The sequence below is a fragment of the Temnothorax nylanderi genome, unplaced genomic scaffold, assembly GCF_030848795.1.
Source record: "Temnothorax nylanderi isolate EJ_2023f unplaced genomic scaffold, tnyl_v1.0 TNYL_tig0866_pilon, whole genome shotgun sequence".
Taxonomy (NCBI): Eukaryota; Metazoa; Arthropoda; class Insecta; order Hymenoptera; family Formicidae; genus Temnothorax; species Temnothorax nylanderi.
This window is the reverse complement of record NW_027249928.1, coordinates 44360-55216: the sequence shown is the minus strand read 5'-3', so window position 1 is coordinate 55216 and position 10857 is coordinate 44360. Positions and strand designations below refer to the sequence as shown.

General features: G+C 33.3%; 1 protein-coding gene and 1 long non-coding RNA gene across 12 annotated transcripts; one reads left to right on the top strand and one right to left on the bottom strand.

Moving 5' to 3' along the window:
• Positions 1–829: 829 nt before the first annotated feature.
• LOC139785703 (uncharacterized) lies at positions 830–1618 on the top strand. The gene is made up of 4 exons (XR_011722056.1): positions 830–943; positions 1020–1097; positions 1198–1263; positions 1409–1618. It is a non-coding gene; the product is annotated as an uncharacterized lncRNA (long non-coding RNA).
• A 1594-nt stretch (positions 1619–3212) lies between these two features.
• On the bottom strand, positions 3213–7165 carry LOC139785697 (kinetochore-associated protein 1-like). 11 transcript variants are annotated; one of them, XM_071724859.1, is made up of 11 exons: positions 6406–7165; positions 6221–6339; positions 5967–6146; positions 5737–5898; positions 5187–5302; positions 5012–5121; positions 4825–4946; positions 4368–4738; positions 3934–4293; positions 3664–3855; positions 3214–3569 (listed from the first exon to the last, which is right to left on the bottom strand). In XM_071724859.1, exons 5-9 carry the CDS (start codon positions 5235–5237, stop codon positions 4117–4119), a joined length of 831 nt encoding a protein of 276 aa, XP_071580960.1. In that variant the 5' UTR covers positions 5238–5302; positions 5737–5898; positions 5967–6146; positions 6221–6339; positions 6406–7165; the 3' UTR covers positions 3214–3569; positions 3664–3855; positions 3934–4116. The 11 variants fall into 11 exon arrangements, with proteins under 11 accessions (XP_071580967.1, XP_071580960.1, XP_071580957.1 ...); XM_071724856.1 differs by having other exon boundaries at positions 5187–5641; positions 6406–7164; XM_071724860.1 differs by having other exon boundaries at positions 5187–5641; positions 5967–6091; positions 6406–7164.
• Between the last annotated feature and the right edge of the window lie 3692 nt (positions 7166–10857).

Below are 10857 nucleotides of genomic sequence, written 5' to 3'. Positions count from 1 at the left end.
CTTTTCGAGAACTTTCGAAAGAAGATGATTTGATTTGTATGGATAATGCTTCAGAAGATGAGCATGAGGAGAAGATTATTAAGAAGCAAAAGACTGTAAGCAATAATATGGAACACATAATGCATTTTCAGGAAGAGCTCAAAGAATGGAAGCAAAAATATACAGAATTAGAAATGAAATACAAAGATCTCGAAGATCGATATTTCAAAATATTAGATCTAAATTTTAAATGGCAAGATAAGGAATTGTCACACCACTCATCGCATCGGTCTTCTCACAAGTCTGAATCGTCAAAGCACAAAAGTGCCAAGCACGATAGCTGTAAATATTTTTGTTTTTTTTTATAATATTTTCATATTTTGATTCTGTACCTTCTATATTTTATTGATAATATATAATTTCTTTTTGTTGTTATATGAAATTTTTTCATGTCTAAAAACTGATTAGCTGTTTTTGTTTTTAGATAAAGTTCAAAGATTGTCTAAAAAAACATGATAATTCACATAAGTCTGACAATGAGCTTTCCTGTTCTAGTAAAATTCCAAACTATCAAAAAGTAAGTTTCACTCATTTATTTATTATGCAATATAAACATTCTTATGATTAGTAAAAGTATAATTGTTTAAATTGTTTCAGGTTAAGGACCGAATTACCTGATTGGCAAAATGATTTTGATGAAAGCAGCATAATTTTAAATGAAGATTTGTCTGTTGTATGTAGTGAAGAAATATTTTCATTAATATATAATTTTTATAAATAAATATAGTACTATAACCTGAAGGATGACACTTGTGACAATTGAACTCAAATCTTTTGCTTACAGATCAACGACATTGATTCGAAAGTCCCTGTGCTGCACATTGAGCAGCCGATTCCTCAAATACCGAAAGTGGACACTTCTCTAAGTAGCGCTTCAAAAAGTCAACTGAAAGATTCTGATCATGTAAATAATAACTTTATTTAAAAGAAGAATGTTGTTTTCTGGAAGAAAATATTTATAATACTTTAAATCTTTGCAGGTATCATATGTAGTTGATGATATCGAGAAGGATGAGTTACATAACAAAAACAAAACTGAAATTCGACCACAATTAGAGGTGAATTATGATAAATTTAAAGAATTTAAAATGTACTACAAATTATCTAAAATATTTAAAATAATTAACGATAATTTTTTTATTCTTTTATTCTTTACAGGGTGCTACCTCAAATAAAAATTATACTTTGGAAGGTCCCGCTTATAACATTGACCCTTCAAATGGAGTAAGTTAACTTCTTAAAACTATTTACTAAATAACATCACGTCATCAAAAAATATAAAGTCATGTGTGTTATATAATCTCTGCCTTAATGCTGTATATGTATATGACTTCATGATGTAAGCCTATTATTTTTATTATTTCTATAGGTTTCTGTTGTGTCACAGGCACAGTTTGATCAAATAAATAAAGTTGAATTGGGATTGAAAGGAGATGGAAAATTTGTAAAAAAAATCGCCGACGTGCTATGGACCCGAGAAGAATTATCAAAAAGAAGCGCTTCTGGGAAGGCTTGCCCAAATAAAGCAAACTCTAAGGCACGAAAGGCTTGCTCGCCAGATAAGAAAAAATATCTGTCAGGTATTAATTTTCAGTACTAATTAAAATCAACTTATTTAATAAATAGGTATTTATTTTGATAAACATATGTTTTATTAAATTCTTTCTTCTTTCAGATCTTTACAAAAAGAATTTACTTGGAACAGAAAAATGCTTCTGTAAATCCGGCGGATTTACAAAAGCGTTTAAACAATATTAATAAAATATTGTCTTCGAAAATTAAAAACTGTACGTCAAACATTTGAGCTAAAGGATACATCATCCGATGAAGAAGATTAAATAATATACATGACCTATCATCCCTAAGACGCCCATAAGACGCGTTAACGACTGACCTCTGCCGCAAAGGACGGCTTCTGAAAAGTCCCGAGAGTCGAGAGCAAGTCGACCGAACTAGGATTTAGATCGTAATGAGAGGCGGTGGACGCGCGATAGTCGTCGACGAGACTCTCTTGAAAGAGAATCGTCGTCTTTTGCACGATATATTCGCCGTTAATCTTCTCTCTCCTTTCAAATCCCAATCAATTCCGGTAAAATAGACCGGTATATAAATATATCCGATTTATTTTATTCTCATTTTGACGCTATTGATGCTTAGAACGTTTATTTTATCGCCGAGTCATCTCGAAGAAATAGAAGGAGGGGGGCGGCATAATTTATCGCATTTTTTTTTCTTTTACCAGCAGACAGAAGCTGTCCAATCTCTCGTCTTCCCGAAGGTGAGGCAAAGTCGGGTTACAATGCAGAAATCGCTTTTGCAATCACGGCGAAAATACAGTTTTTATATCCGCTTAGTCTAGACGCAATTATACGTTAATTTATAACAACTCTGCCGCGATCGCCCCCTCTTTCGACCCATATCGATTATAATTTACTCTATTACTTATTCTGCATAACGCGCACATTCGGCTAAATTTGATCGATGTAATTGTATACGCGTGAATTTTTTACATTCCTATTTTATTTGTAATAACGGGTATATATATATCGCAGAGGACTTTCTTTTTTTTTTTTATATTCGGTTATCATGAAGTCTGCGGGATTCATTAGAGAAGCATGTCTTATAAGACGTATCATAACCTGGAATCGAGGCTAATCACGCTCTTATGCAATTTAACTTCGCCTCGCCGCCGCGATTATTTATCTTCCACCGTCTATTTACTCCGCCGAGGTCCGTACGTTTACGCCGACAACGTTCACTAATCGACAAACAGCCGCGAAAAAAAAGCACATGTGCGATCCGCCTGACGCGAAATAACTTGTACATGATTCTGATTTATATAAATATATAAATTTTATAAATATTTTGTTGATATTTTGTTTATCTAACTTGTCTCCAGTATTTTTTGTGCTCTAGGTATATGTATGAATAAATTTCTATAAATAGATTCCTATGGGTAGATTCCCATAGGTAGATTCCTATGGGTAGATTCTCATAGGTAGATTCCTATGGGTAGATTCCCATAGGTAGATTCCTATAGGTAGATTCCTATAGGTAGATTCCCATAGGTAGATTCCCTTAGGTAGATTCCCATAGGCAGATACTCATGGGTAGAAGTCCCAATTCTCCCCATGAGTATCTTCCCTTTTTTGCCTACCCATGAGAAGATTTCCACCAGGGTAGTCATATAAACATCAAACCATTTCATTACTTGATACGAAAAAAATGCCACTTTGATCTGCCAATTCAATCAGCCCAATTAATTGCTACGTTTTCTTCTTGGCACTAATCAACATATTTCTCTTTTGACTATTTCTCATTTACCTCACAGATTTACATTTCGCTCACTTCATAATTATCAATATCCTAAAATTTAGAAGCAAAGTCCTTTTAACTGTATCTTAACATCACGGATTGATATTCTCAAGTTTTGAATATCTCGTTTACAACATGTGTCAAATGTATCAACGCTGTAACATAATTCTAAAGATTCCAATTTGCCGGTGTACTGTAACGATTTCATATACTTTCTGAAATATTGAAGTGAGATCAACGTTTTAATATGCAAGAAAAATTTATATTCTGCCGATAAAATAAACAATAATTTATTATAATTATTTATACCTAAAGGTACATATATCTTGCTTGGTCAATTCCTCTAACGTTGTAGTATCAACGACAGTCTGCAATATTCGAAATACTCGATATCGTACGTTACAACTATATTCAGTCTCGCCATGACGATTGCCGAAACCTATGTTTATAAGAAATTGTGCAAACAAATCCATATCTCCATATTCCAGCATATAACATATCCTACAATTAAGTATATTTCACAATCAATTGTTGATTTAGAAATTGAATATAAAAAAAATGGTGTACCAACAACATTACCTAAGTAAATTATCTTCATAGTTGGTATTCTGATCAGACTCTTTCGTCGCTAGAAACGTCTCTGTAAAGCTTTGAGACAATTCGGTATACCTGGCATTAGATTGTAGCCATTCTTCCAATAAATCCATACGCAATTTTATCGTATTCAACGAGAACAGTTTACCCAGCTCGTTAACAGCAGCGTTAATATCGTCTGTAGTTGGTTGCAGTTCGATATCGTAATGGTATGCTTTCTTCGTTATACAATTCATACACCAGCTTGCACGGATTTTCAATTAGAGCAAGATACTCATCTTTCTCCAATCCGTACGTACGTAGAATATGCTCGGACGTAAATCTCAAATATTTGGATTTAATTTTCTGAAAGTAAAAGCCATAGAAGTCAATATATTTTTTACAACATAGACACGTACTTTACACAGAGATTACCGTACTTCTAACATTCCTTCTTCAAATTTAGTGGAATTCTGTGCCGCCAGCTGAGCATACTCGTAACATTCTTTCGCGGCAGCAACGCGATCAGCACCCGGAGGTGTATGATTTACGACATAGTACAATGCTGCAGTACCATAATAGAATCCATCTGAATCTGTCATCCGTTGTATACATTTCTTGATATCTTTGAGCAACGTGGTATTTTTCGGATAAAGCGACCATGCAGTATTTTTCGATGCAGTAGAATTATTTCCCCATACTTGTGTCACTTCACCTTTAATAGCTAATGTGCATATGAGATGTGCCTCCAAATTAAGTACGGGTGCGATGTCAAGCCACTTGCCGTATGTTCTTAAATTCAACTCAGGTGCTAGTAACGAGAATTAATAAAATGTGAAATTAAGTTAAGTAATCATCCAAGTGCTGGCCATAAATTTATTTCTGAAATATATTTACTAATGATTTTCCAAATATCGACTTTAAGCAAGAACGGAAGTCTCCATTGGGCTATCGGCGGCAACGTACTATGTCCAGGATTAAGCTGTATCCACTCATCGTGTTCCATTGGTGTAGGAAGCCTGTCATGATTGATAGTATGATTATTAAATTCAAAATTAATATATGCGAAATTATTATAATTTACCCGCTCCGAGTGTAATTTTGCAAGAAGCAAAGATAATTTCTCTTTTCCATATTTTTGTCTCCTATGAGATCCATTAGTATAATAAACACTTCATAGTGGTAAAATGTAATCTGGAAATTTAAATGTAAAATTCACATTATAAGAAACTATACTATCCAACATTTTTATAGCTTACGTGTTCCCATAACGTAGAGATACATCGCTTCAACATGGATTTATCTTCCATTTGCGCAACAACTCCATTACATTTCTTTCTTAATTCATCGATTTCATCTTTACAGATAAGTAACTCTATAATATATTACTCGATTATTAAATTGGTGTTCAATATCATACGAAAATGATCTACGTATAAAAATATGTAAATATCCAAATATTAAATTAATTGTCACAAATACATATTATTTTCTTATATCATTTGCCTTTATTCACGCTTGTATTCGAAACGGTTATCGTTGGATTCCACGTTTTTAGTAATATTTGTAAATAATTCAAAAGGCAATCATTGAAATTAAATCCGAAGCTACAACAATAATCTTTTAATAAAGGAATCACGTTCTCTTTATTAGGTACTGTTTATGATCTGCTGTAAAATTTTTCTTTTGCTCGAAGCACTATTTGTTAAAACTTCTGTAAATGTATTAAAAATATATACATTGACACATATGTATAACAAGATTTGCGTTTAATATAAAAATAGACTCAATGATAATGCATGAGCGTACCTTTAGAAGTTATTGAATAACGTGACAGTCGTTTATTGTGCCCAAATATGCAATAGCTTGTAACTCTCAAACGTTTGTGTCAATGATCGATTTTGCCCCAAGCGCGAATATTCATATCCCAAAGTTGAGATTGTACAATGCTGAATATGATCGGTCTGAAATCTACAAATATAAATCTTTACACATTATTATCGAAAATTAATTATCGAAAAATAGATTTATTTTCTTACGATGTAGAAACGGTGGAAAGCCAACTGCACGCCTCTTGTTCTGATAACATAAAGAGAACCGATAGCCCTAATTGCAAATCGAATGATCGTCCGGTGCATAACTTTCTCAATAAATTCATCAAAAGCTGTGATAATATAAATTTCATTTCCGTTAATATCTCTTCGTTTCTTTCAGACGTGCTAAGATACATGAAATAAAACGTTTTGAAAATTTGCAGTAAAGTATAATAATTAAAATCTAAGATAAACTCCACCCAAGATATAATTATATTCCTCAATGATGAAGAAAAAACAGTCTCTGATTAGCGACGATCGTTTCCTCCATGCGAGTAAATAAGAAAGATCCATGTTATGCACAACAATCTAGGTTAACCTGTGTAACACTCGCGTAAACGTAGTTATATATAGGATAGGATAATTATATTATTAAAACAATTACCTTGAATTAATCGTCGCGTCGCGTAAAGAGTCATCATCACGTATATCATACGTTTACGCGAGCGTTACTTTTGTAGTAACTTACGAATAATTCCTTCGCGTAAACGGGAGATAACTTACGATAATTTACTCCGCGTAAACGAGTAAATTATCGTAAGTTACTATCACATCACGGTCGGTCTCGCTCCGACGACACTACCGTTCTCTCAACGATATAGGTTAAGTGAACTGACTGTGACGTGACAGCGCACTGAACGCACTATCTGCACTGCGCGCAGTACAGCACACACGTATGAACGCACTATATCTGCACTGCGCGAAAGCGCCGCCAGTGTCGAAAAAGTGAAAGGGACATTTTCTCTGATCACGTGATATATATGAACTGACTGACAGCGCGCTAAACGCACTATCTACACTCGCGCAGTACACACACGTATACATATGTGCTGGCGATACTAGCACCGCCCTGGTGTCGAAAAAGTGAAAAGGACGCGACTCCAGCCAATGAAATGATGGCATGGCATGAGAGACGGTCGACGTAGAAGTAGAAGAAGTAGTATCTTAAAAATAAATTTTCACATTTGGACTTTGCGTCGCAATATTTCCGCTCGTAGGGCACGTAGCGGAATATTATAAGAGAAACCCCCCCCAAATCGACCCAAGCTATCGATCAAGCCTACTTAAAACTTGATCCGTTCACTCGTTATATGAGATCTCAACATCTCGAGTACTCGCAACTCGTCGCGTCGCGTAAAAGAGTCACGGTCGGTCTCGCTCCGCGTGTACTTGGCGCGAGACACTACCGTGTCTCTTGATATGCCCTAATTGTAGTAAATATCTTGGAAAAATAAGAGATTTAAAATCTTCTATGACTTGTGAAGTATGTTTAGGAATAGTTGAATTTGATGGTCCATCATCTTCAAATATTTTCTTACTCATCGATCCAACAGAAAGTATTAAACTGTTACTGGAAGATAATCAACAATATTATGAATACATTGTAAAAGAAAGAAAATATGATGGAAGAATTAGAGATATATTTGATGGCAAATGCTACAGATCTTTTGTAAAAAGTTTACCTACTAATGAAAGGCACAATTACGTCACAACTATTTTCAATACTGATGGCGCACCTCGTTTTGAATGCTCCCAGTACTCTATCTGGCCTATATATTTACAGTTGAACGAAATTCCTGTTGAATCGAGATTAAAACGAATCATAACTTGTGGTATGTGGTTTGGCAAGAACAAACCTGAAATGACAGCCTTCTTACAACCTTTTACTGACACAATAGTTCGATTATCAACGGAAGGTATTGATTGCACTATTAATAATGAGAAGCGTTTGATTAAAGTCTACACTTAATTTGTTGCGTTGACTCGGTTGCGCGGGCTCCTATGCAAGGAGTTAAATTGTTTAATGGACAGTATGGATGTAATTGGTGTTTACATAAAGGCGAGTGGTACGAAGGTAGTATGAGGTACCCCATTTTACAATCTTGTCCAGAAGAAAGAACCAAGAGAAATATGATTGAGTTTATGACAAGGGCTACAATCGAAGAATGTGACGATGTTTATGGAGTGAAGTGTACTTCACCTCTAATCAATTTACCTTATTTTGATATTGTACAGGGATTCGTTCCTGATTACATGCATTCTTGCCTTAGTGGTGTTGGAAAGCAAATCACGAAGTATTTTTTAAAGTGCATGATAGAAACATCAACAGTGGAAGAAATGAACAAAATTCTGTTACAGATAAAAGTTCCCCATCAAATAGGTCGATTGAGTAGATCTTTTGATGATATTAATCAGTGGAAAAGTAGAGAATGGGAAAACTTCATTCTTATTATAGTCTGCCATTATTTCGATTGACTTTAAATGAACGCATGGTGAAATATTGGATTTTGTTTGTTGAAAGCTTGCATACATTACTAAGATGTGATATAAGCATTAATGATTTGAATAAAGTTGATGAAGACTTATACAAGTTTGCATTTTTAACAGAAAAAACTATTTTCAAAGAAAGGTATGACTTTTAATGTGCATCAACTTTTTCACATATCACAAAGTGTTCTTAATTGGGGACCTCTTTGGGCTCACTCTACGTTTCCCTTCGAATCTGCAAATCACGATACACTTCAAGCAATTTATTGCGCAAAAGGTGTAAATTTACAAATCGTCCGTTACATTAACATGCAACATAGTGTGCATGTTTTACGTAATAGTATATACCCTCATGCTTCACCTTTAGTAATCGATTATTGCGAGGAACTGTCGACTAAAAAAATTCAAAAAAAGTTGTAAGCTAGCGACAGTAACATATTTAGAAAATGGAACAAGTATCGATAAAAATACCTTAAAAGATTTTAATGTTTGTGTAAAATCTACAATAGTATACGAAAGAGTTGTAAAAGATGGCTGTCTGCTTATGTCATCGACAAGAAAAAATAAACGTTCTGACAACAGTTTCGCAATGCTCTCCGACAATACCTTTATTCGAATACTCTATTTTTTAGTAGATAATAAAAATAAAAAAGAAATTACTCTTTGTAATATTGTGAATACATCAACTTCAATATGTAATTTTTTAATTTTAATACGTAATATTGGAACTGAAATTATAGCTATAGAAACAAAAAAAATTAAACAAGTATGCGTTTTTATACAAGTACATGAAAATTGCTATATAGCAACATTGCCAAATAGTTATCATTATTAATGTATTTACGTATAACACTAAACATTTTAAAAATATCGTTGAAATATTAATTGTATTGTAAATATTATTGTAATATAGACAAAATAATCACAGGAATCTTATCAATACCGTGAGCATTTCAAATATCACATTACACAATATACAAAGTATAGAAAAAAAAGTAATATGTTCAATAGTATCCATTATATCATTTATATCAATTGTATTAAATAAAATTATATCCTTTTTTAATAATATTAAAAATATTTTATTTTTAATCAACAACTTTTATTATTTTTGCACCTTTTCACCAAATATTTCAGGATATAAAATTCTACAATACTATTTCGTTAACTATTATATCTGATAATTTCTGTAAAGATCGTACACACGCATGCACGCCGCATACACACAAATTATGAAATTATAAAAGTAGAACCTATATGATATATGAGATCGCATTTCAGATCTCATATGAGATTTTGGCACGATACATGATATGAGATCTCATAAGAGAATTATATGTGTTAGTGTATGAGACCTCATATGAGAGCACATATGAGGTCTCATGTGTGTTCTCACATGATTTTTTTCAGTAGGGATGTCATGACAGCCGGTCATGAAGTAAGCAACAAGAAAACCAATCCGCATTGCGGAAAAACGACAACAATAGATTCGAGTATCGATGACATGCCCTTTTTAGAAAAGGACTAGAACACTACAGGCGCGCGCTACGCGCGCGCATTTATTTTATTTCACGACGAATAGAACACTATTAGGCGCGCGTTACGCGCGCGCATTTATTTTGTTTCACGACGAATATACAACCATACATTTTATATATTTTTATTTATTAGAAGTAAAGAGGTAAGTCGCTAATACCGACATAGGTCCTCTAAAGCGACACTTTCTTATTTCTCGAAAACTAAACACTGCACTTTATTAATGCTGATAAAAACATAATTTACTTATATAATTAAAGACATAAAAACCCATACTTTATACATTTATTGGTTTATATATATATACATTGTATATATATATATATGTGTGTGTGTGTGTGTGTGTGTGTGTGTGTGTGTGTGTGTGTGTGTGTGTGTGTGTGTGTGTGTGTGTGTGTGTGTGTGTGTGTGTGTAATATTAATATTTTGTATTTATATAAACACACACACACACACACACACACGTATATGTGTCCTATATAAAGCTATTATATATATAATTAATGCTTAAGGATAAATTGCACATGCACACGTATATTTTATTCTTCAATCAATATGTGTGTGTGTATGTATTATACATATGATATATACGAGTATACACACATGCATAATTTGTTATTTAATCAATAATAATATGTGTCTTTTTACAGACAATCGTAGTGATTATGAATCAAAAGAACCGTATTTACATTTCAAAAAAGATTATATTGAAACATCTAAATTAAATACTACTTTACGTAATAATACGTACGAAAGCGAAGAGATGCTTGTCTCTGAAGAAATTGATGATACTACTACGAATTGTGACGGATGCAACAACAATGAAAACGAAAAGATTTACTCTATAGATGAAGATCTATTCCAGAACAGATGTATGGAGGAAGGAATCGAGGATAATAATCCTTGTCATACTGAACCAACAATTATTAATGACGCAAACATAAAACATGACAATACCATAATGTTTGAAAGTTCTAAAACAACTGTTGATGAAGTTGTGCAAATGATACACAGTTACTGTGTTCGTTTCAAT